The sequence below is a fragment of the Nylanderia fulva genome, unplaced genomic scaffold (genome assembly GCF_048542155.1).
Source record: "Nylanderia fulva isolate GAGA-0341 unplaced genomic scaffold, ASM4854215v1 Scaffold23, whole genome shotgun sequence".
In the NCBI taxonomy this organism is placed as follows: Eukaryota; Metazoa; Arthropoda; class Insecta; order Hymenoptera; family Formicidae; genus Nylanderia; species Nylanderia fulva.
Genome location: NW_028190293.1, coordinates 1373949 through 1399340, shown reverse-complemented (window position 1 = coordinate 1399340; position 25392 = coordinate 1373949). Strand labels below are relative to the sequence as shown.

General features: G+C 33.3%; 3 protein-coding genes and 2 long non-coding RNA genes across 12 annotated transcripts; 2 read left to right on the top strand and 3 right to left on the bottom strand.

The window, feature by feature from the left end:
* Window positions 1–1814: 1814 nt before the first annotated feature.
* Window positions 1815–4153, bottom strand: LOC114932419 (enoyl-CoA hydratase domain-containing protein 3, mitochondrial). Its single transcript, XM_029304605.2, has 6 exons — window positions 3940–4153; window positions 3480–3545; window positions 2976–3149; window positions 2710–2897; window positions 2382–2542; window positions 1815–2162 (listed from the first exon to the last, which is right to left on the bottom strand). The coding sequence occupies exons 1-6, from the start codon at window positions 4006–4008 to the stop codon at window positions 1933–1935; spliced, it is 888 nt and encodes a 295-aa protein (XP_029160438.1). The 5' UTR covers window positions 4009–4153; the 3' UTR covers window positions 1815–1932.
* On the top strand, window positions 1837–18349 carry LOC114932393 (uncharacterized). 6 transcript variants are annotated; one of them, XM_085483148.1, is made up of 11 exons: window positions 1837–2175; window positions 2374–2567; window positions 2656–3159; window positions 5070–5212; window positions 5379–6369; window positions 9311–9585; window positions 9811–10202; window positions 10384–10461; window positions 13927–14010; window positions 14663–15586; window positions 16327–18349. In XM_085483148.1, the coding sequence occupies exons 5-11, from the start codon at window positions 6201–6203 to the stop codon at window positions 16499–16501; spliced, it is 2097 nt and encodes a 698-aa protein (XP_085339274.1). In that variant the 5' UTR covers window positions 1837–2175; window positions 2374–2567; window positions 2656–3159; window positions 5070–5212; window positions 5379–6200; the 3' UTR covers window positions 16502–18349. The 6 variants fall into 6 exon arrangements, with proteins under 6 accessions (XP_085339274.1, XP_085339271.1, XP_085339272.1 ...); XM_085483145.1 differs by having other exon boundaries at window positions 1840–2175; window positions 16294–18349; XM_085483146.1 differs by having other exon boundaries at window positions 1840–2175; window positions 2644–3159; window positions 16294–18349.
* Window positions 8702–10078, bottom strand: LOC146723124 (uncharacterized). Its single transcript, XR_014924760.1, has 2 exons — window positions 9792–10078; window positions 8702–9619 (listed from the first exon to the last, which is right to left on the bottom strand). It is a non-coding gene; the product is annotated as an uncharacterized LOC146723124 (long non-coding RNA).
* Window positions 18350–18412: 63 nt separating the features above from the next.
* LOC114932425 (succinate dehydrogenase [ubiquinone] flavoprotein subunit, mitochondrial) lies at window positions 18413–25095 on the top strand. 3 transcript variants are annotated; one of them, XM_029304617.2, is made up of 12 exons: window positions 18413–18569; window positions 18638–18742; window positions 19113–19422; window positions 19730–20016; window positions 20494–20632; window positions 20721–20889; window positions 21332–21527; window positions 21823–22020; window positions 22409–22603; window positions 23107–23250; window positions 23464–23574; window positions 23889–25095. In XM_029304617.2, exons 1-12 carry the CDS (start codon window positions 18537–18539, stop codon window positions 23973–23975), a joined length of 1974 nt encoding a protein of 657 aa, XP_029160450.1. In that variant the 5' UTR covers window positions 18413–18536; the 3' UTR covers window positions 23976–25095. The 3 variants fall into 3 exon arrangements, 2 of the variants coding, with proteins under 2 accessions (XP_029160450.1, XP_029160462.1); XR_003819893.2 differs by lacking the exons at window positions 23464–23574; window positions 23889–25095 and having other exon boundaries at window positions 22409–23026; window positions 23107–23172; XM_029304629.2 differs by lacking the exons at window positions 21823–22020; window positions 22409–22603.
* Window positions 19936–21990, bottom strand: LOC114932440 (uncharacterized). The gene is made up of 3 exons (XR_003819898.2): window positions 21854–21990; window positions 21378–21507; window positions 19936–20878 (listed from the first exon to the last, which is right to left on the bottom strand). It is a non-coding gene; the product is annotated as an uncharacterized LOC114932440 (long non-coding RNA).
* Window positions 25096–25392: the final 297 nt, after the last annotated feature.

The following is a 25392-nucleotide window of genomic DNA, read 5'->3' as shown; positions in this document are numbered from 1 at the left end:
ACCGAGATATCTTCTGCGTAGTATTTGGTCTCGAGAGTCGTATTAGTTCTGATTCATCTGACTCAGCTGTAGTGAAAGTTTAAAAACGCGTTTAAATAAATATTAGAAATACGCTCAAAAAATGTGCATACGAATATTGTTTTGCATATTCCTGCATATCAATGCAATTATACAAATTATATACTTGTCGTTGTAAATAATATATTGACGTTATAATTGGATTGCCTGTCAATGTTTAATTGGATAAAACGTTGAAAATTTTAATGTCATTTTTTCATCAGTCTAGTGCAAGACCACAAGCGGAGATTTCTCGCGAAGGAGGGCACCGTTTTATCACGACAAACAAATTTATATCGAAACGAGACCGAAAATAAGATACTATATTACGAATCTTTTACAATAGTCGGTCATCGCTTGTTTATTTTCTCTTGTAATAAATATGTTTCTCGTCTATCATGATGTAAAAATTAAATGGGTCAGTTTGTGGTACATATTAGCTAAAACTTTAACTGATATGATGTTTTAATGATCACTAAATAAAATGTAAAATTGTGACAAGTTGGTAAATGTTTATTTGATTCGCAACTAACAGGAAAAAAACTCGAAAGATTCAAGAAATTTTAAATATTTATGGAATGAAAAGATATTAGACAAGAATTTTTCTAAAATTTCCTGTGGAAAATTTCATGTTGGAAAATTTCCGAGTAAATATAATTATAATTATAAATATGCAAAGTCTCTCACGTATTTTCAACATGATTATTTTTTACAGAACATCGGTTATTAACGATATTATCGTAATCTTTGCATATAAGAGCAGATGCATTTAATTAAAACATTTTTAAAATTTTTCATTTAAAAGATTAAATAACACGGTTTGTTTGTTAATGCTGATATGAATGTTGTTTTTTTATCTGAGATTTGTGAACTTGACTTTTAAATTGCTTTAATTGACATGAAATTGTAATATTACTTCTTCGTACATAATACACAAAATAAATACATTACACAATTAATATATAAACTCTTCAAGTTTGATGAATTCTGAAATTTTACACAAAATGAACTTATATTTTTTCTTTATCTATTTTTTTACAATCTACTGAATTTGAATTTTCTCTTTCTTTCTTCTTTTCTGCGACAAAGGATTTTATAGTTTTTAATCAAAATTAAAAATTAAATCAAAAGTTTCATCTTATAGCCTCAACTAATTTCTTTTTTGACCAACATTGTAAATACATTTTACTACATTTATGAACTGCAACTAGCTCATTTATAAAATACAACATGATTTATTATTACATGTTTACGTCTTTTTTCTTCTGTGGGATTATCTCTCGAGATTCTGCGATATATTTTTTTGAAATCCTGCAATCAAATCTCCTTTACACGATATTTTATTCATTTTAATTTTATATTACATAAAATTTTCTCGTGTGCTTTCGTGTGCAACTCAGATTTAAGGACCAAAAATAAACAATCATATAATAATTGAGAATATCACTTAAACTTTGATTCAGCCAAATTCTTTTAAAATAGAATAGTTTTTTTTAATTGTACAATATTTGAATATTTATAATTTAAATAGCAGGAAATTTCAAAATTATGAAATAAAATCAATTAACTTTTATCAAAAATTAACTTCGGTCTATTATAATACTTAATCATGTGTGTCTAGATTCAAAGACTTATTTCTATATGATTAGTCGTCTAGGACATCATTTAAAACGATGTGATTTATAATATATATTTCTTTCAAAAAACTTGTATCAATATTAAAATTATAATATGTATGTAAGGTAAAAAATTATAACTGTTGTAAAAAAGTACAATTTATTTGTAAAAAATTTTGTATATAAAAAGATGTTACATTTAATAGGATAATTCATGATTATAATGAGAGAGAAAGATAAGTTCGAAATTTGAATGTAATTAATTCTTCTCATAATTGTGTGACCAATTCGGCTTTTTCTTTTCCAGAAAACTTCGTATCCCTTCTTGAGCATCTTTCATCTTTAAATTATTCACCATTTTTTCTGTGCCCAGAAAATATGCCGTCGATATATCGAGATCCATTTGTTCGTACAAGAATGTTTTGCCAATGTGCACAACCGAGCGACTCTTCATCTTGATCGCATCTATAATTCGGCGGACTTCCTCGTCTAAAAAATTAAAGTATAAAAATTATTTAATAATACTTTTTATAGTGATCACTGGAGACTTTATTTTAATCATTTGTTAATCAAGAGTATTTAATAATTGTACATTCACATCTGATAAAACGTTTATTAACCAATTTATTAGTCCCATCTAAATTAATTTAATAACATAACCGATTTCTCTTTAATTCTAAATAATGACTTTTTGCGATAGTGACTCACCGAGCTTATCATCGGGCACGACTTTACTAACGAGGCCACACTCGTAAGCTTCTCTGCCGGAAATAGGAAGTCCCGTGAAGAGCATATACATCGCCCTCTTCCTTGGCACATTGCGCACCAGCGGTATACCCGGAGTCGAGCAAAATATTCCGAGATTTGCCCTGCGAGAAGCATTAATAAGTATACGTAAGAAGTAATAATTAACTAAAAAAAATTAATATTAATGTGATTGCCAGAAATATAATAGTATTAATAAAAATAGTATTTTTAACAGGATAATGAGCAAAAGGATAATAATAAGTAATGAGACGAGTTATTTGCAAAATACCCTGGAGTAGAAAAGGAACTTCTTTCCGTGCACACCGCGATATCACATGCTACGACCAACTGACAACCAGCTGCAGCTGCTAGACCGTCCACCGCCGCGATCACCGGCACTGGACTCTGACTAATGGCCCGCATCAGTTCTGCACAGGTCTCGAATACGTCCTTATGGGACTTGGCGTTTGTAGCTGACTAAAACGTAAACTATAATAATTTTTCTGTATGATGAATATGTATAAGGAGATTTTGCGGAAGTGGAATACTACGGACCAGTTCCTTCAAGTTGTGTCCGGCGGAAAACACTTTTCCAGGCTCGGATATCAGTAGAATCGATCGAAGATTCTTGTTGTCCTCATCTCTCTTGATTTCTCTCAGCAAAATCTTCAGCATTTCTAACGATAAGGAATTGCGCGAAGCAGAGTCGCTCAAACGGATGGTTCTGATCTGAAATAAGGTGAGGCTAATAATATCTAGTAAAAGTACATTTAGATAAATTTAATTTTAAGGAAAGTATAATAAATTAAAATTTAATTTAATTTAATTTAATTTAATTTAATTTAATTTAATTTAATTTAATTTTTTAATTAAAGGATTAAGATACAAGATTAAAGAAAAGTAATAAATAAAAATTATTAAAATTAAAAATTTTTTAAGTGTTTTTAGTCGATAAAAATTAGATTAAATTTTTGTATAATAGTTACAAGTTTGAATTACATTCCCTAAATTAAAAGAAAACAGTATTTGTAATATATCTGAATAGTAATATATATTTACCCCATCTTTTTCCGTCGTCTCCACATATTTTCTTTCAGTAGATAAAGTTCTTGTAATATTTATTGTCTGTAACAGTCAGCAATATCACTAATTAAAATTATTTATTATTATTATATAGTATTATGAAATGAAGTTTGCTTTTGCACATCATTTAAATTGTTCCCGCGATTTGTGCTGATATCATTCGAGTTGATTCGAGTTCGATATTTTCGAGCTAACGCGACTTGTGAGAGGTATTTCACTTGGCATTACAAAAACTTCGAGTCATTCAATTCAAATACTTCAAAGTATTTGTAATGTCAAGTGGAATGTATTCTTGTTAGCAAAATAATTTTGTAATATACGTAATAAATATATGTAAATTTCACATAACCACAGTTGTACAATCATATAATTATGCAATTATATAATTATGCAATTTGCATAAATTAAGCATATACATCATTAAAGTATGAAGTACCTGAGAAACAGTGGGACTATTCTTGACGAAGAATCTCCAAATGGTTATCATTCTGTTACTATGCTGCATCTTATTCTATTTAAATGATTTAGGTCAAATTAAATATAGGTATATTATATATTACGTATTTGAAACTCGAAGTCGAGTGGCATCGATGTCACTTGATTCACAAAGTATAACAATATACAGTTATCGTTGACGAAGGTTAATTATCATTATGATGATAAGTGACGTATCATTCAGCCATAAGCCCGCGAAATTTTAAGAAACTATAATACCTCTTAAAATTAAATTTTATGTTACTAATAAGATTTTAAGAGTAGAACAAAATCTTCTATGTTCTCACAATTAGTAAAAATGTATTTTTTTATAAATGCCATAAGAAAAATGAACATCATCGAAATTTAATATACGTTTTATATACAATTTTTAATATATTGAATATCGTATTTTAAAAAATTATGAATTATGATTATAATTCAACATATTTACAATTTTTCTCGATTTCATAAAATGCAACATAGTGTAGTTATAAAAGGTAGATGTATTATGTTATTCTTCAGACTGTGTATACGCATATATATATTTATGTACGTGTTTGACGTTTGCATACCGATCAGCTGACGCGTTCGGAGCGGTTCAAATTGTAAACAGCTTAAACAGACGTCTTTGAATGACAGATGTCAAAATTTTACATTCAGCACATGGTATATTTTTGGAAAAATATTTAAAAAATAGAAGAACGCGTCTAATTTGGCATGATGAAAAGACAAAGTAAAAGAAAAGACACGCAATAAAATAATATTCATTTTCTAAATTTCATACATTTCTTATAAGTAAAAACACATTTTTTCATAAAAATTGTTAATATAAATAAATAAAATTGATAATATATTAATATAATATAATTTTAATTTTTGTTGAAAAGTCATGCAAATTTTTTTATAAAAAATATTTTGACAAAATACTTGAGAATGTTAATTAATTTTTTTAGTTTTAAAAGCGTACAATATTCATTTCATAATCTGTATTTTGAAGTTGAAAGCAAATTCGAAAATGTTTTCACGTGATTTTTTTTTATTTTAATAATTTTATATAAAAGAGAATACAACAATTTTTTTCTTTTCCAGATTGAAATGGAGAGTATCGCAAAAAGGTTGAAAAGGGTGCACGATCCCTACTTCGGAGAAGAGCTCGATGACGCACGGTTCACGGTACGCGTTCCCATAACGACCAGTGTTTCCCTTAACGACTAACATGGCTGAAGCTGAAGGTAAGTAAGTCCGCAGTGTGCATCGTTCCGTGTATATTTACGACGAGCGAACGACAACACGGCGAGAGATTCTCGGTTCCGTTTACTCCGTGACTCTTCCCGTCGTCGTCGTCGCCGTCCATCTCCGGCGCGCTCTTTCCCCGGGTCCCGTCTATTCTAATTATAGGGTAAACAGCGTGACCGCGGTCACCGGCGCACAGTTACAAGAAATATTGCAGGAAACTGTCTCGGCGCACAGAAGCTATCGACCTCTATTTCGTAATAGGGAGCGACTTTAGAACGGATTTTCAAAGTGCACGTGGAGAACGGAGACGCGAGAAGGATGCATGTGGTAGATAATCACTATATACGCTTATGGTTTCATCGCATATTTGCAACTGCTTCTTCTTCTTCAAATTTATTTTAATAATTTTCTAGAGAAAAAATGAAAACATTAATGTACGATAAATTATTTCCTTTTTCCTTTAGTTCGATAATGTTTTATCGTAGGTATATATAAAATAATCAATTGTGATCACCAATTAATAATCATAACGAGACTTGTGAAAAAAAGAAATAGTGCAAAGGAAATTATGTCAAGAGGAATTCCATCAAAATTGTTATTCCAATTTAATTCAACTTATTTGCCAATTGCACATTTTTGAATTTTAATTTATATTTTACAAGTATGGCGCTTGAATTTACACGGTTTCATATACATATAAGCAATAATAGAATTTAAAAATTAAAAATATATATTTAAAAAATACTTTCTATTAAAAATAGAAGAGGTCAAATACTTTTTCTTTCACTTTGCACTATTGATTCCGTTGCACGGCAAGGTGTAGAAAGAAAGAAGGCGAAAATCGCACTTTGTGAGACAGCAATGGGACCGAAAATAAACTTTCGTCGCGATTACAACGATTGTAAGAGCGCCGCTCTTACAACCAGAGCCGGCTTGAACTCGCGCAGCCTCTCTCAGTCGGTGTCTTGATGTGCTCGCAATCAGATGCTGTGTTGCGTCTCGAAGAGACTCGCGGACGGAGGCCCGTTTCACGACGAGGCCCCGTTCCACGACGAGGCCCCGTTCGACGACGAGGCCTTGTTTCCCAACGAAGCTCCTAATAAGACGCCACTTTCTATCCGCGAAACTTGGATCGAATTGTGTCCTGAGAAAGGTAAAATTCTCGTCTGCTCAAGTATGGTTTGACAGTATTTTATTCTAATCATCGAATTATAGATATAATTATTTTGTAAAATATCGACGTGTCCAAAAATGCGAACTTTGTGCTTATTCTGATCTGTCTCACAAAGTGTATTTCGCGATAAAAACGAGGAACTCTACGAGGAGAAAAAATGTTAAAGTGCGAGTTTGAATGAATGTCAAAAATATTTGCGAATTTTAACACACAATCAAATTTCCTTGTGGAATTTAATTTAGTTCGGAATTTCTGAAATTAGGAAGTTATGTGTTTACTATTATATTATATATTCGGATCACCGTAGATGTCTGTTTACATTTGAACAGGTATACACACTTGAGATATTCTTACTTTTCAAATCAAACTAAAGCAAACATGGTCGTTTAAAGCACTAAATTATTATAATTAAATTAAAAAGAGAGAGAAGAGATAAAAAAGCTTTATTAAAAATATTTTATTTTTTTAACCCTGAATTCTCTCTACTATAAAAATAATACAATAATTTGTATTTTTTTCTACGGAATTATATCTTCTTTTTAAAGTAAATTGCTTACAGTAATTTAAAAAAATTTAAGACTGAAAGATTGATTTTTTGTTTCGCGTTAGATAACGTTACTGAACGCTGCATTTATTTTCCTCTCACTCACGTCTAAAAACGGCCATAAGAGTCGTAATAACGTGCCTCCGCCGCATGCATACTGATCAATTTGCACCGGCTTAGCAAATGCATTAAAAGTCCCGTCGACCTTAGACATGACGCGGGAAGAACGTGGAAAAAACTCTGTCGTCGTTTCTTTCTAATGCGTGCGCGACTCGCTTAGAAGAGTAAAATAACGTAAGCAAAACAGTCGTTCGTGGGCGTCGTTAAGCGGCTTCGACGGAATGAGATCATTTTATATCGTCGCGATGTTTGTTTTCATGCGTTCTCGCATGAAAGATCCCAGAGAGAGATCCTTGGTCCCCAGCATCCGAGAATGCAAAGCTAAATATAAAAAAAAAACAAAATAGGAAAAATAAAAATTAACAAATAGAAAAATAAAAAATCTATAAAAATTGGATAAAAATTAGAAATCGAAAAAATAGAGTTTTAAGAAAAAAAAATGCACGCGTTGGGATGTAGAAAATCACATCGTGGACGAGAAGGCAAACGCGGTGACCCACATTTCCGCTGCATGTAAACGTGGGTATGGTGTCGCTTGATGTTGACATTGGAGACGAGATAATAAAGGATCACCACGAGTTTAAGATATATACTTAACTTTATTTTAAATATACTTCAAACTTCGGATGTAACCGAGAAAATAAAAAGAAGTTCGACGCAGACGAGAATAAATATAAGAGGCGTATTTCTTCTCGCTCGGAGAACGGAAGGAAGACGAAACTCCAACGTTCTCCGAGATCGCTCCGAGGTTCACCTCGCGGGAGGCCTAAAAAAGGAAGCTTGCTCGTCCGTAGGCGAGAATGTGCCGAGTCTCTCTCGCGGGGGCGACTCTTCGGCGTCCTCGTCGACGTCGTCATCGGCGCCGCAGGTGTCCACGCGATATTGCGCACCTTGCGATCGATCGCTCAATCCTTCTTCAGAATCGAGATAAGTCAAACTGTCATCGCGAAATTCCCGTCTTCGAAGGACCGACAGGATGCGACGAAACTCACCTGGTGCGACGTGTAAAAAAGTGACGTTGTTATCGTGCGGACAATTTTAGTCATATTTTACGTTTGTGCTGTTTGTCTTGCCGGAAATTATAATGCAAAATGACAACTATTGAGAATCTATCGATTCGTGTCATCGGAACTTGTGTAAGGAAACGTGTAGGACTTGTGTGATTTTTAAAATTGAATGGTTCATTGATTGTGCGTTATCTCGCAACGCATAACTCGTAATAACTAGGGCGTTCTCGAGACGATCTCGCAAGAAGAGAACTCTGTAGCTATTCGTTGCGCAATTTCCATTGCGATCGAAGAAAGTGCAATTTGCAATTTAGATTCTACACTTTCAATATGCAGCGGCGTATTGTATTGCCGCGTTTTTATGAAAGAGAACAAAAGTGAGAGTACATGTATCATAGCATCACAAAATACTTAGGAAAAGAGTATAAATGTATATTAAAATATATATTAAAATATCATTAAAATATATATTCCATATGATTAAAATACATATTAAATATAATTAAAATTTATATATTAAATATAATTAAAATCTATATATTAAACATAATTAAAAAAAAAGATATATTTATGAAAATATATATGAAATATAATTAAAAAATAGAATATATAATATTAAAGAATTTTTTTCAAGAAAATGTATAATTTTTTTAAATCTGAGACGCGCAGATTTTAAATTAGTTTTTGGTCGTGTGCAGTTTCTTTTTAGCAATTTATGTAGCTGAGATGACAAGCACGTGTCTAACGCCTGCGCGCGTTACATACTGACGTATATCTGTTGTCATATTTGGCGATCTCTCGACGTGTTGTCGGCGAAAATATCGATTATTCGCGGATTCGTGGCCTTTGTCAGAATGAATAGCGATTAACAAGGGGTGAGTCAGATCGAATTTCCATATGACGTCGGGGACAAATTTCGCAGAATCGCAATTTACGTATATAAACTAACCCAGCCATAACTTTGGTGCCCTTTGACATTAAAAAAAAAAATAGAAAATAAATATATAATAACGGAAACAGAAAAACGTCTTCTAGGCTCTAGTTCGCGCAGTACTTTAATGACAGAACAACAAATTTAGATGTACGGAGAAAATAAATAAGACATAATCGCGACCAGAGAGTTAAGTTTGCGAGAGCTCTTGATCCGTCTTAATAATAAAAAAAAAAAAAAAAGAAAAATATAGCACTTGCCGCGACGACTTAAAATCACGGGAGCTCATTAATCGCTGGACGGTGTAAATGGACGCAGATGCGCCGCCGCCGATTCTGCTGCCCTGCGCGATCTGCGCGAGGACGTTCATGCCGCAGTCGTTGGAGAAGCACGCGAGGATATGCGAGCGCTCCGCCACCAAGAAGCGCAAACCCTTCGACTCGGCCAAGCAGAGGATCCAGGGCACCGAACTGGCTGAATTTCTGCCCAAGCAGGAGCCCCGGCGACACCATCAGGACGAGAAGACCAGGTCCTCCTGGAAGAAGACCCACGACGACTTCCTGCGGACCATCCGCGAGGCGCGCGGCGAAATCGTGAGTTCTTTCGTGATTTTTTCTATTGCAGTCCCTTTAAAAAATATTCCCTTTGTAATTAAATTTCATACTAAAGATAAAAGTAATAAATAATAAAATATAAATTTATCTCAAATTATATAAATTAAAAATTTTTTAAATATAAATGATCAAAGAAATAAATAATAAAATAATAAATTTATCTCAAATAATATAAATTCTCATACCTAAAATTTATTCTTCCAGATGGACTCGAGCAATAAACAATGCAATTCAATGATCCCCTCGGGAGCGCCGACTCGCGCCAACGAGAAGGGTACGTGCCCCACGTGCAATCGACAATTCGGTATCAAAGCCTACGACCGTCACGTCGCCTGGTGCAGAGACAGGATCACCCGGATGCCGATGAGTCCGGCGACAAACTTGGCGAAGGAGCGATTAGAAGCGCGCATGAGATACAAAGCACCAGTCATTAAGAACCGGCGAGCTATCACTCGTGAAAAATATAGCCCCGGCTCGGCGGTGAACCAAAGTGCCAAGACCTCTGCGTCGTCACCGGCTCTTGTCAAGCCGAAGGAAAGTGTCTCGGTGACCAGTTGCAATCGACAGAGTCCAACAAAGCAAAAACCAGCTATTGTGTAAGTATGTTTCTCAAACTCAAGTTTGTTTCGAGGTTCTTCATTTATAAAAAGAGAAAATTCATTTAATAATGAAATAGTAATAGATTAGAAAAATATAATTTTAAGTATTAATATATTTTATTTCCCGTTTTTAAATTTCTATAATTGACTCGATTATGATTTATTATATTTCATGCAGAAAACGTCCTGGACAGCTCAAGGAATCTCCTATCTCATCTGGACCTATGAAGTCACGTCTCATCGATCGGACAAACAAGTAAGATTTTTATCTTTTCATCTTATTATTTTCGTTTTTCAAAAGAGAGAAAATAAAAATTCGATAATTCTATACAAGATAAAAATAAGCGCGTGATACCTAATGTCGCCCATGAGGAGAAGGAAAAAGGATGAGGCTTAAAAGCACTCTATGATAAATTATGACGTGCTGTAAAAATAATCGAAACATTTTTGCAAGATGTAAATTTATAAAAATATTCGAATACTCGATAAAGCATAAGTACATATTTAAAAAATATTTTTCATGCAATTGACCATTTCAAAAAAATATAGTTTCTAATTATTCCTCGACGACCTTCTCCTGATGATTATCGCGCACATCCCTGATCCTAGTCCTTCCTTCTCCTCAGGTCAGAAGATCATGACACATTGACACCGACATCGTGCCGATCCTCTCATTTCGCTATATCCTCCCGTCGTCCTCTTCCTGTGACTCCTGCGAAATCCAAAAACAATGCAGATTTAGTCTTCCCCAACGAGATCGCGTCGGCTACCACTTTATCCAGGAAACAAAATAATCGGAATGAAACACTCTCCCAACGCATTCTAAACGACGAAATGAGAAATCGAGAAATCTGTTCTGTCAAAGCACAGAAAAATATCGTTTCCGCCAGAAGTCGAGGTCATCCGACGATCAACAATATCGCCGTGAACGATGAAACTCTAGGCGTGATTGTGCAACCTTGCAGGATACACACGGATACGCAAAAAGACGATCAATTAGTGACGTGGAAGCAGCTCAGTCGCAAGAAAAATAATCAGCAATATAACGATCCTATTGTCAGTTATAATTTCTCACAGGAGTTTCAGCTGCTCGATCTCGATCGACGATGCGAGCAAGGAAACGAGATCGAAAAGGAAAATAGAATCGAAAAAGAATTGATCACGAAGAACGACTTTACACAAATCAACAACGAATTAAGAAACAGCAAAGTTGATAAACTGGAAAGTGACAAGCGCATATGGTTAAATAGCATTCAGAATCTGAATCAGACTTACTTGATAAAAGATTCGGAGGATATATACAATGAACCACCAGAGATTCTTCATAATAAAAGGAAGTCGATTAAACACAGTCCTCGTATAGAATTTTACTTCAAGGACAGAGAAAACGAAAATGAAATTAATAAAAGAAAATCGGACAGAAAAATTATAGCAAGTGACAGAGAGATAAGAGTTGCAGAGCAAGAATTAAAAATGAATATTAAAAATAAAGAAAACACTAAAGCCAAAGTAATGGAGCATAGAATAGTTAAAGTAAAAACAGATAGCAAAGATAGTTGGAAAGAGAACAATAAAGAGTCTGAAGTGATGGAACGCAAATTGGAAAAATTAAATATCGATACTGAAGATAAAAACAATCAGAGGCTAAATGATGAAGAGGATAAAATTGCAGATTACGATAGAAAGGAACTAGAAATAAATATCAAAGATGAAAGAGGTTCACAGAGAATGGATGACGTTGCAGAATTCGATAAATTAAGCATGAATAGAGAAGATAAAGAAGATAAACAGATAGCGATGGATGATGGAATTATTGAAAGTATTAAATATACTGCAATCGAAAAAAATGAGCAAAACTTATCGGATTTTGACGAATATATTCAACATTTACAGAATGCATCGAAGGAATACAAGGAATCTTTCAAAAAATTAAAGGTGAGTTCCACTGACAATAATAATGATCTCATCTCAGATCTTCTTCAAGATTTTTTCGAACCTTTTCATTCAAAACATGAAGAGCCAACGCTTCGTACCGATGATAAAAATAGTCTAACATTTTCAAATAACTTCATTAATCATACGCAAGATTATTTCAATCTTAAAGATGAAATATTACAATACGAAAGTGATGCATGTTGCAAACAGGAAAACGCGGCAGATTTCATATGTAATAAATTTGATACAAATAATATAATGTCTTTAAATAGTTGCAGTAATCGAGCTGATCCTGAAAATAAAACGTTACCATGTCAAAGTAATGCAATATGTTGTAATTCATTAGATCTAACAGAAAATATCAAAGCAACATCACCTTCTCTCCATCCAGTCTCATCCAGTCGAGCTAATAGTCTAGAAAAATATTCTACAAAAAATGCTGAAGAAACAGAAATAAATGAAGAAATACGCAAGAATGATTTAATTATCTTCTATAATAAGGATGCTGAGAGAAAAAAGGAATTAAATACTGAAATATCACTTCCACAAAGTTCGGCAATACTTGCTAATGAGTCAGATACATGTACAGATAACATACCTGTACAAGTTAAATTCAATGGACAACACCAAGAAGAATTCTTCGATTTCGACAATTTCGAGAATAGCGAAGATTGCTTGAGAAATCGGAAAACAGATTTCAATACGGACATAGACGGACGTTCGAATGATGAATCAAGTCGCTCGATTATTAAAACGGAAGCTATAACAAGCGAAGGTTTGCGCAAGAAAACCGCAGACAATGTAGACAACGCAGAATTTGATTATGACAGTGATTTTATTGTGTGTGTTGGAGAACATAACACACGAGACGCTAATGATTTAGTGTCATCAGTCATGTTGAAGGACAAGACGCAGTATCGGCGCGACGGAACCTTCTTAAAAACAAGCGTCAATTTTTCCAAAGACGACTTGCCCAGAAGAACGCAAGAGCGTCCAGTAAATTCCATCGAAATCAAACACAAAATCAAAGAGAGCATGAATCGTCTTCGCGACAGCACCGATTCCTTGATATCCTCCATCGAATTTATAGACCTCGCGAACATCAGGCAGCCCAAAACGAATTATGCTTATGAGCAAGAAAGCATCGAAATAATTCGGCCGAGACGGAGCAGAGTGTTCAGAGATCTGCCTGATATAAGGAACGATTTGGCGGAAACGAGAGAAGATTCTAAAAGATCGTACTGGGAGAAAGCTTCGAGGATCTCATCAAATAGATTCATCGATCTGAATTCCATTCACACACATTCATACAAGTTTGCTAAGAGAAATCCCAGAGTCCGTATCCTGCCTCCAGTTCCGAGTCCATCGTTCGAGCGAAGGTAGAAGTAGAAAGTAGAAAATAGTATTAAGATAGAAAATAGAATATTAAATAGAGAAAAATTATCTTTATTCAATTTTTCATATCTTGCAATGTATATGCACTGTAGAATATATTAGCATTTAATTAATATGTTTAGTAAGTATTTAATTAGTATATAAAAAACTGCAACGTTGATTTTGTGCAGTTGACTCAGTCATATTATGACATTAATGTTTAAACAGTAGAATTTTGCAGTGTGTATAAGTTTGTAAAAATTGCTGTTTAATTGGTGGTCAAATTTGTATAGAATTGCTGATTGCACTGTAAAAAATAATCGTATCTATTTTTCGTTCTTATTATCGTATATACTTTTACATATTTCGGTAGGTCGGTAGTTATGTAGTTAATGTCTTAACAATATTATAGGAAAATTGAACTGGCGACACGTCCTGCCTGGTGCAATTACGTGCGCAGAAGGCCGGACTTTAATCTTGTGCTTAAAGCTAGAACGTAAGTTCCAGAACGTGGAACCAATGACTCATGGCAGATTTCTGATTTTATTTTATCAAAATGTATTTGTTGTTGATTTAGTTTAGTTTATTTTTAGTTAGATTAGCTTTAATCTAGTTAATTCAGAGCATTATATTAGGTGTCCGCACACTAGAATTGGAATGAAAACTATTAGAATAAATTTCTTCTTAAAGAAATTATATCTCAAAATAGAATATCATTTTTCATAACTTTTTAAATTTTAATTTATTCAATATTTCGATGATATAATTAATTATAAATAAAGTCTGAATTTTCTCTGATTAAAATAAAATTTATATCAAGTTTTAAAAGGCGAAAAATATTTTATTATTTATTTTCGCGAAAATCTTTTTATTTCTCATTAACTTTCAAAAAATTGATTCTAAATTTATGATGTACATTTAGCAAGAGTAGGTTCTATCACGAGTCAGAGTTATACACGAATGTTTGTTCATCACGTTTGCCTGAAAAATTGATTGGCGCACATGTGCAGCTTAATATAGAAGATGAAGACGCACCTCGTTATCAGGCACATCGCAATATCGTTGGATTGTTTATCGTTGTTTTGTACAAAACTATTTTCTGCAAAGAGGAAGAAAAATGACATTAATCTCTAAAATGTTAATTTCAGCGGCACGAGCAATAAGGATTACGATCCGTTTCTGCTGGCCGAACAACAAATGAACGATCTGCTGTCGGACATGAGCGACCAATCCATGACAGGGAGTCCTAAACTCCAACAAAATCACAACAATCTGTATCCGCTCTCTCATTCCTCCGCCTTCGTGAAATATCCACTCCCTCACAGGAGGTCGTCTCTGATAGAGCCTCCCATCGAATTCGACGATGTTGTATCCGACTTTTCAAGCGACTCCACCGAGACCAACTCGATCTCGCGCGAGATCTTCCTCTCGAAGCCCATTCTGCCGAGTAAGGATATGACAGATGTCACGGGTCTGAAACCCGTGAAGGAATTGGGCAGGCGAGTCATAATCGATAAATCGAAAGCGTTGGGCGTCGACGAGCGCCGCGGCGTCGTCGGCAGCGCCGACAGACCCCGCATGACCTTCGACAAGGTCACGTCTGCGGTCACGAAGCCGTTGATCGATCGGTCCAATTCGATCCGGGCCTCGTCTGCGCCTAGAAGCAACTTGGGCTCCGATAGAAAGATCTCGAACGATGTCAGGAAGGTCCAGGGTTCGACGATAGCCGAGGATCAGTCGTTGTCAAGGTCGTCGGATCAGAGTCTCAATCGGAGCAACAACAATTACTCGTCCCTGTCCGGCAGCAACCTGAGTCTCAGCTCGATCATTTCCTCCTCGGAGTTAGACGTCAAGCGATCGAACTCGATGTTCGACGAGCTGATGACGAGCTTCAAGGAGGATGATGACTTTAATCTGAGCTCCTTCCTCAATAATGAATCCTTCGACCTATCCAGCTCCGGAGGTGACAGACAGCGGAACGGCAGCCTCATCAGTGATGGAGAACTGTCTTCGCCTGATAGCTACAAGCCGAGGGATCATAGCAAGTTGAGCAACGACTCCGCCTACAGCAGGTTGGTCTTTAACATTGCATTTTCAAGTGATCGTTTTTCATTAATAATTCATTATTTAGAAATATTGAACATTTTTCAACCAGCAAATGTATTTTATATCTTTTATCTTCAATTTGTATATTTATATTAGGTGTAGCTAAATAAGTGCAAAAAATTTTAGGAGATGATTCTTTGTCGAAAATTAAGAAGAGGTCTCTTTTATATCTCCCTCCCTGAGGAGTTACACTTTTCTAAAGAGAGGTTCAATTAATAAATTAATAATAATAAATTAATTAAATTTAATTTAATTAATTAAAAATTATATATCAACAAAAAAATAAAACTTGGTGGATACTTTTCGTTTAATTTTTATAATTAATCTGAAATTTGAGAAAAAAATTTAATTTTTACCTCTTTCTTTAGAAAAGTGTGTAACTTCTCAGAGAGAAATATAAGAGTATATGTTTATATAAGAAACCCCCTTAATTTTTGACAAAGAATCATCTCCTAAAATTGTTCGCACTTATTTAGACACACATAATAGAAACTCTTGATAAAACAAGGAGGCTTTTTCCTTATAGATCTGAAAATTTCGATGCTTGTACTTTGTAAATTTAGTAATTATAAATTTTAATCATCGCCAGACGCGTTGATCACGCCCATTCATCATTTGCATTCACCTGTGTTCGCGCGTGCTTAAAACCCAGTTCCGTGTGTGTGTCCCTCAGTTTAAATCGCAAATATTCGCATCATGGACGCAGCACCAACGACGTGATCGGCCGTGTCGACGAGGACGTCCCCAGAAACGGCACGTCGCCGACTCAGACGACGATGAACAAATACAAGATGTCGAAATTCTGTCACGAATGCGGTCAGCGATTTCCGGAAACCGCCAAGTTCTGCTGCGAATGCGGCGTCAGAAGACTTGCCTTGTGAAAACGCATCGCCATTCTTCGAGTATTATTATCATCATCGTATCGATTTTAATATTGAGAAGTGAAGCAAAGATATCACCGCGAAAATATTCTTTCGAAAGAAGAATATGTTACAATTGTTTATTTTGAAAGCATGTCTTTTTTTAGAGTGAGAATACTCTAGAAATATTTTCTGAGGAAAAGAGTAGTATATTAATTTGCAATTTCGATTTTTTTCTCGAAATTGAAAATTGTTTTCTGAATAATATCCTTTGACAGTGAGACAATGGATCAACTTCCTTATGGTATGTAAAACAATATATTATTCAGATGGCTTTTTAAAAAAATCTTAGAGTTTTGATTATATCATTTATGAATTTTGTAAGGTAGCGTTTTTACCGCTGAAGAATTTTTTTATCTGCTTTAATTCGCTTTCTATGATGCGTCGATTTGCTCGCTACGTTTGAGTAGTCTAGTTATATATACATATATATATATATATATATATATTTGATAAGAACTTTTTGTCACAAAATAAATATGTACACACATATATCGAGTGTCGCTAAGCGATCGCAGAAGCCATCCTCTTTTCTACAAATTCACAAGTGCGACTTTTTGATAAAGTTTTTATACGAATGAGGAGAAGCAGGATGAAATGCATTTTCTGTTGAAAATAAGAAAATTAAAAGGGAATTGATAGGAATTTATTTTAGAAAAGGTTAAATGAAAACTTCAATATTGTCGAATTTAATTTTTTTAATTCTAATAAAATAAAATAAAAACATAAATTGAAGGAATTCGATTTATTCTGAATTAATGAACATCAAAAAAAGTCTCTTTACATTTTATATTCGGCACAATCATTTTTTACATATATTTCCAAATGAAAATAGAGAAATAATTTTTCTATTTTGAATCTTAGGCGGTTCATTTCGTGAAAATAAATTTCTATCAACTCATTTAATTCACCTAATTTTCGCAGGCTCTTGTGTCGCAAGTCATATATGTAACGAGGTCGATCGTAGAATAAGATTAGAAGATAGTCATTAGATGAGTTGCCAGTTTCAACTTCGCTCAATTAACGAGTCAAAACTAACGAGAAAAAAATAAGTGTGAAATACGTTCAAACCATTAATCTTAATAAAGATAGACTTCTTAATTGTTGTGAAAAAAAAGAAGATTAATTATAATTAAATTAAAAGTATGCATCATTAAAATGCACAATCGATTTAACAATGATATCAAGTGGATCTTATCCTTTAGTAAGAAAAGATATTTGCATTATTTATTACACATATACTGAAAATATAAAATGTAACTTAATATACAGAGTATCTCTGTAAAATATACAGGAATATAGAAATCGATTTAGAAAGTGTGTTCCGATAAATAAAGAGAAAGTATATAAATAAGATAATTATTTTTTGTTAAATTTTTGCTAAAGAAAAAATAAATTCATAAAAGTCTTGTCATGATTAATAATTTTTTATATACATTTTGTGATTTATATTTTTTCATTATTCTATTTTTTTAAGAGCTGAGAAGCGTAGAAAATATCTCCGCTAATTGTGATTATAAGGTGAGAAAACAGATAAAAAATATTATGGCTATAAGTCTCTATTGTCATACTAATTATTTGTAACAGTTCTAATAAGAGTAATTTGTTAAGGATGTCGTTGACTCTCTGGTTTTCGTAGAATATACCAAAGAGTAACAATATGAGAGAAATAAACATTTGACAAAACTGACACGGTCATTTAACTTGAAAGAATGTGTCTTAAACTAATTGTATGCAATCGATATAAATTATATACGTCTCAAACTGTATTTTTGCAAGTGCAATAAACCGATGCTTGTACAAATTTAACAGTTCTAATTTTTGGATTCTCCGAGAAAAGATTTTGAATGTTATATATAAATGTAAAATATGTTACAGCTATTTAAATTTTTTTTCATTTGTTTTATTATTTGACAAATGAAAGCAGAAGCTGAAAGAGCTTTATCAATTATGACAGTTGTTAAAGCGCATTCGAACCTAGAAAATATTTGCAAGGATGTTACATCGACTAATACCACGTGGAATATTTGTAAGGCTCCAATATAATATTAAATGTATATTATCTTTAATGTGAATTTAATGTTAATTTTTTTCTAGAAATTTGCGAGACAGTCTCGCACGACGATCAGAAATTCGCGAAATTTTCATGTCAATGTTAGTCCAGCGGAAAAGGCAAAGTGCGGTGTGGACAACAGCAGCAGTGTAAGAGCATTTCAAAATATATTATTAACGTTATTAAAATATATATTAATTTATATTAAAAACTTCTTATACATAAATTTTCCTTAATAATTCAATATTCTTATCAATTAAGCAGAAAAGTATGTGGAAATCAACTATATACAAGTTTTTTGTCCGTAATTCCTTTTCATCTGATATGATATTATCTTTTCATAAATAATTTAATTTATTCTTATTCCTATCTATTTGAAATATATAAATTTATATTCAAAAATATTTATAAATTATTTCTTAATTCTGACTAAAATTTTCCCTTAACAAAGTGAATTTTCTGAATTCTTTCTTCAATTAGTATATTTCATTGCTAATTTATCTATATACTGATTTGCAGAACTATCCTCTCATAGATCATTGCTACGACGTGGTGATAGTAGGAGCAGGAGGCGCAGGATTAAGAGCAGCCTTTGGTCTCGGCAGAAAAGGATACCGCGTAGCGGTGGTGTCGAAATTATTCCCGACAAGGTCGCATACCGTCGCCGCCCAGGGTGGCATCAATGCCGCCATCGCCGAAGGAAAAGAGGACAACTGGCTCTATCATATGTATGACACCGTGAAGGGATCCGACTGGCTGGGTGATCAGGACGCGATACATTTGCTCGCGAGAGAAGCACCTCGAGCAGTTTACGAGCTCGAAAATTACGGTATAAACACAACAATATATAAAGTCAACATAAATGTAATTATTCTACGGTTATTCTATGAAGAGAAGAAATTAAGAAAGAATTTAATAATTTAAGATTATATATATATATATATAATTTTATATATAAATTTAATAATTATAATTTAGAATCAATTTATTATAATTTATTAAAATTTAGAATCGTATTAGCACCCTGCGGTTTCTGTCAGTCTGGCGGAAGCGAGCGAGACTGGAAGAGTCCAGTTTAATTCCGTAATATTAAATAAAAAGTAAATAACACACACACAAAATTGTGAAATTCGCAGGTTGCCCTTTTAGTCGTACAGAAGACGGAAAGATCTATCAGCGCGCTTTCGGAGGCCAGTCGTTGAAATTCGGCAAAGGTGGACAAGCTAAGCGAACCTGCGCTGTCGCTGATCGAACTGGCCATGCGGTACTTCACACCCTTTACGGACAGAGTCTTCGCTATGATGTACACTATTTCATCGAGTATTTTGCTCTCGATCTGCTCATGCACGGCCGATGCTGCAAAGGGATTCTTGCGTGGGAACTGGAGACAGGTCTTCTGCATCGATTCAGGGCTCATCATACGGTAAAGAAAAATATCACAAGATTTATACATATTTTCCTTATTGAATTTATATTATTTGTCGGCTTTTATATAGTCTGTCTATTTTCATATTTATATTTGATCTACACGGAGAGAATTTTCTCTGAGAATTTACCCTGAAAATCATGATAATCATAGGACAATATGATATTGGAAAAATTTTACAAGAGTTTCTCTGATTAATATTTACCACAATAAAAAATATTAATATGTACATAGTAAAATTAATCGAACATATTTTATATCTTATTGTGGTAGATATAATATTTTTATTGTGGTAAATATTTAATCAGAGAAACTCTTATAAAATAGATTTTTGGGGTAAGTTTCAACAGCAAATTCTCTCTGTGTTCTTATATTTTTACAGGAGAAGTCATTTTCTCTTTCATTCATCATCGACTTGATTATTATTGATTTTGTAAAATTTAATGCTAATTGAAATGCATTATCGCTTTACAGGTAATCGCAACGGGTGGTTCCGGAAGATGTTACTTCTCCTGCACCGCTGCGCACGCCTGCACCGGTGATGGTATGGCAATCGCATGTCGAGCAGGACTGCCGTTGCAGGACATGGAGTTCATCCAGTTTCATCCGACCGGTATTCTCAGATCGTCGTAAATTCATCGACGCAATTTCTTGTTGTTCTCTCACGATCAGCTGATCGACTGACGTTTTTCGCGTTAAAGGCATTTATGGCAGCGGCATACTCATCACTGAAGGCAGCAGAGGAGAAGGTGGCAAACTGCTCAACTCCAACGGGGAATTCTTCATGGAAAAGTATGCGCCTGTAGCTAAGGATCTGGCCTCCCGCGACATCGTCTCCAGAGCTATGACCATCGAAATACTGGAGGGAAGGTTGGGAATTTATTAATTGTAATTTAATTCGCATTTTTTTTTAAATTCAATTATAGCGCAATAAGAGTCGTAAAAGAAATATAGCAAATTTAAGGATGTCATCTTGCACGAAAACAATAAGGTATATTATTAGAAAAACATTTATTTTAATTTATTAGCTATATTAATTCAAAAGATTTATATGTATAGTAGTTAAAATATTGTAATTTTAGTGAATTGCATTTTTTCTGAATTCAATTTGTATACAGAACACGTATAATTGACAATTATTATTTATTTTGAGTACATTTGTTTTTGCTTAAGCAACGTTCATTGCATTTTTCATTCGTAACTAAACTGTTAGCTACGCTATGCAACTATAGTTACGCGTCATTATGTAAATCTGGCGCATATGGTAGCAGATTTCCAGGAGAAAAAATACATTGGCGTGATATCTTTACAGAGGCGTCGGACCAAAGAAAGATCATATTTATTTGCAATTAAGTCACCTGCCAGCCAACCTGATACACGAGCGGTTACCCGGAATTTCGCACCTCGCCTGGGTGTTCGCCGGAGTAGACGTGACAAAGCAACCGATCCCCGTAATTCCCACGGTGCATTATAACATGGGCGGCATACCTACGAATTGGCGTGCACAAGTAAGAAATACAATAAAAAATGTACAATTATTTATTATTTTTTATTATTTTTTTATCATAGCAGTTATACAATTATCTCTAACTGGCAAAAATCTGTTACTCTTTTTCTGTTCGATATTTGATATTATGAACAAAAATAAGTTAAATATATATTCTCAATGATAATTTCGTTACATGTGTAAAATAATGTGCATATTTTGATAATAGAAAAGATTATATATATCCAATTTATCGACGTTGACTCGACACGGTTACTTGACGCTGTAATTGTATCTCGTAAATAACACGTTATCAGGTATTAACACGAGAAAACGAGGAAGACAGACCGATCGAAGGTCTCTGGGCAGCTGGTGAGACCGCGTGTGCGTCTGTTCACGGCGCTAATCGACTGGGCGCTAATAGTCTTCTGGAACTAGTGGTCTTTGGCAAAGCTATCGCCGATCAAATCGACTGTATCGCTAGACCTGGCGAACGTCACGAAGATCTGTCACCAGTAAAAAATTACAGCGTTTTTTTATATTTCCCAGAAATACTATTCATCTATACTTATCTCGATGGGAAATCAACTTTTAATTATTTAATCAAATACTATAATATATCGCCTAGGTCGCTTTTTAATATTGAATTTTATTGTCTTGGTGATACTCTAAAAGGGGAGAATTTTTTTACTACAATATATTTGAGCAATATTTTGACATGCACAACTTAATATTTTATTTTTCATGTTATATATTTGTACTATATTATTTTAATAATTAAGTTTTTCACATTAAAAGTATAATAAGGCGCGAAAAAATGCGCATTCAAATCGCTGATTAAGAAAATTCATATTTTATGAAAATTAGCATACAAATGTTTATCAAAGCACGATTTGGATGCAGGAGATCGGTGAACAGTCGATTTGTCGCTTCGATGCAACCCGTTATGCGAAAGGTTGCGTTCCTGTGGTCGAGCTGCGCGACGAGATGCAACGCATGATGCAAAAATATTGTTCGGTATTAAGATCTTGTGATATTTTACAACGTGGATGTAGGGAGATAACCCGTCTGTACACATGCGATTTACCGGATCTATGTGTAAGTAGATTATACACTACTTACACACACACACACACACACACGCATACACACAATTTTATTTTATGAACGAAGGTATATTATAAGTAATCATTTTATATTATAAGTAATTCAAATGCTGAGCATATGTGTATCACAAATATTATAAATATTCAAGTTTTATACATTTTATTAATTTAATTTCGTCAAAATTTTCTGTGCGTATGTGAATTTCCTTCATCGATAATCAAAGTATTAATACTTTTGATTAAAAAAATCAATTTTTTATTTGCAATTTTTTTTCTAAATTACATTGTTTTTAAGATATTCGACCGTTTTCCGACTTTCAGAATACATTAAAAAAAATAAGTGTGATAGATTGCGATAATTGCATTGCTACATTGCGCAGCGATGGCGTAACACAGTTGCATAAGACGATGATACGTACGACAAATGTTTTATCTAGAAGTGCACATATACATTTGAATAGCTTTTGAACGTTTTTTTTTTTTTTTTTTTTTTAGGTGCAAGATCAGTCCCTCATTTGGAACACTGAGCTCGTCGAGGCCTTGGAGCTACAAAATATGATGCTCGTTTCCATGCACATTGTCTACGCGGCCGAGAATCGAAAGGAGTCGAGAGGCTCGCACTTCAGGGACGACTTCAAGGTATGAAGGAGAATTAAATGCGGAAAATTTAGAATATCTTATAAATATTAATGTTTTATTAATGAGCAAATAAATAATACACGTACATAGTTGAGATTTTTCGAATTTTTATCAATATAAATTTTTCAATGAAAATACTTATGGGTTTTAATCGATTGATCGAGAAAGATCAATTTTCTAATTACTAATTTGGAATACTTCTTTTATTTCTAGGAGAGAATTGATGAGTACGACTACACAAAATCACTCGAAGGACAGAAGAAACGACCTTACGCGGAACACTGGCGTAAGCATACGCTTACATGGGCCCAGGAAGATGGATCGGTTGGTTGAGATATGCGTTCTTATATAAATCAGATTTAATTTTGCTTTACAAAATTAATTAGGCATCTGTAATCAAAATTAAATCAATTGTGATACAATATAATATATAATATAATATACTATAGATTATATATATAGAAAATATAAAATAATTATTATTTTTAATTAATTCATTAATTTAAAATATATATATATATATATATATATATATAATAATATTTATAAAATTGACGAAATTGATGAATTGATGAAAATTTGAAAGATTTAGTTCGTTTTTCGACTATTGTGATTCTGATTTTACGTTTGATTTGCAGATTTGCATCTCTTATCGGCCTGTTATTGACACGACTCTAGATGAAAGTGAGGCTCAACATGTTCCGCCTGCAGTTCGCGCGTATTGAATTGCAAACAGTCGGTTAATTAATAAAATGTAATGACAGCTGCGCGATTGTGAATTTAATCAGCTATCTGTTATCACTAACCCCATATTTCAAATCAAGCACATTAAATGTGGAAAAACTAATACATCAGAGAAATCGTCACAACATTTATGCAAAAATTTTTGTTCATAAAAATATATTACTTCTTATGTGCAGATGATAATCTGCATAAGCTTTTTATGCATTTCTCGGTATCCTTGCATGTGTCATACGTTAGCTGTGTGATTCATAGGTAGAATTAATTAAGTTCAACGTTGTATCAATTAGATTACAAGGAAAAAATGAATCGAGATTGACGTTATATATATTTTTTTAAGTAGGTTTCAGAAGTTTTCAGAAAATATTCTTTTGAATTCTTGTGCGCCTTGTAAACAATGACGATGATACAAAGAAAAGTAGTACAAGAATGTTGCACGCTCAATAATGATGATCGACATTTCCTTTTTTATACAAAAACAAAGAAAAAGAAAAAAAGCAAATGTGATTCAGCTCACTTAATAATTACATCTTTGACATATGTTGCGATTTCATAACAGATAATCGTTAATCACAACTTCGCTGATAACGATATTACAATATATCGCAATAATAAATGCGTTGAATAAATTATTTACTATAAATGCATCAATTTCTTTACAGAGAGAGGCCAATAATTTTTAACTTGTTTCGCTCTCTATTAAACTTATGTAATATTTATATATGTAAAATCCATTCACAGAAATCCAAAAAATATATCAGACGATCTCTCATTATGTCAGTTCGTATTAATCGTGTATCCGTTTCATATAAATTTGTGTAAATTATGAATACCATCGTGCATTATGCATAGAATATTTATAAATGTTTAGAAAAAAATATATCGTGATATAAATAGAATATAAAAAATAGTTCTCTTTAAAAATTGCATATATAATTAGCGTGTAAACATAAATGTAAATAAAAATAACGTGATAAAGTATACGTCATAAAAAATGTGATGTCGATTTTCGAGTGGTGAAGAAATTTTGTGACAATTAAACTCCCACGCAAAACTTTTTATGTATATGTTATCAATAGATGAAAAGTTGTTTTTTCGTTTTAATTGTGTCACGTTCTTCGAGTTATGTTGAATAGTCAAGAACAATATATAAACATATTATTTAGTTTCTTTTATCTCTCTTAATTCAAAGAAGTAAATTTTATTCATGCTTCGCGGTTTTCAACTCTTTGTTTCTTCAAAACTTGAATAGGCATTTTTTTGCGAAAGAATCTCCAATTAAAAGAGCATAGAACAAATCTATTAATTAGAATTGATTTTACACATTATATATTTATAACTATATTTGTATTTTGCCTCTTTCTTTCAATACCTCCGCAAAGTCGCATTTGCTGAAATCCC

Coding starts and splice junctions, on each gene's coding strand:
- LOC114932419 (XM_029304605.2), bottom strand. CDS start 4,008: ATGCAGCATAGTAACAGAATGATAACCATTTGGAGATTCTTCGTCAAG. Junction 3,546..3,939: donor ATAGTCCCACTGTTTCTCAG/GTACTTCATACT, acceptor TGACTGTTACAG/ACAATAAATATTACAAGAAC. Junction 2,898..2,975: donor GACACAACTTGAAGGAACTG/GTCCGTAGTATT, acceptor TTTACGTTTTAG/TCAGCTACAAACGCCAAGTC.
- LOC114932393 (XM_085483145.1), top strand. CDS start 6,201: ATGCTGTGTTGCGTCTCGAAGAGACTCGCGGACGGAGGCCCGTTTCAC. Junction 6,370..9,310: donor CGAATTGTGTCCTGAGAAAG/GTAAAATTCTCG, acceptor AAATGGACGCAG/ATGCGCCGCCGCCGATTCTG. Junction 15,587..16,293: donor AACGACTCCGCCTACAGCAG/GTTGGTCTTTAA, acceptor TGTGTCCCTCAG/TTTAAATCGCAAATATTCGC.
- LOC114932425 (XM_029304617.2), top strand. CDS start 18,537: ATGTTACATCGACTAATACCACGTGGAATATTT. Junction 18,743..19,112: donor GTGTGGACAACAGCAGCAGT/GTAAGAGCATTT, acceptor ACTGATTTGCAG/AACTATCCTCTCATAGATCA. Junction 21,528..21,822: donor CTACGAATTGGCGTGCACAA/GTAAGAAATACA, acceptor ACACGTTATCAG/GTATTAACACGAGAAAACGA.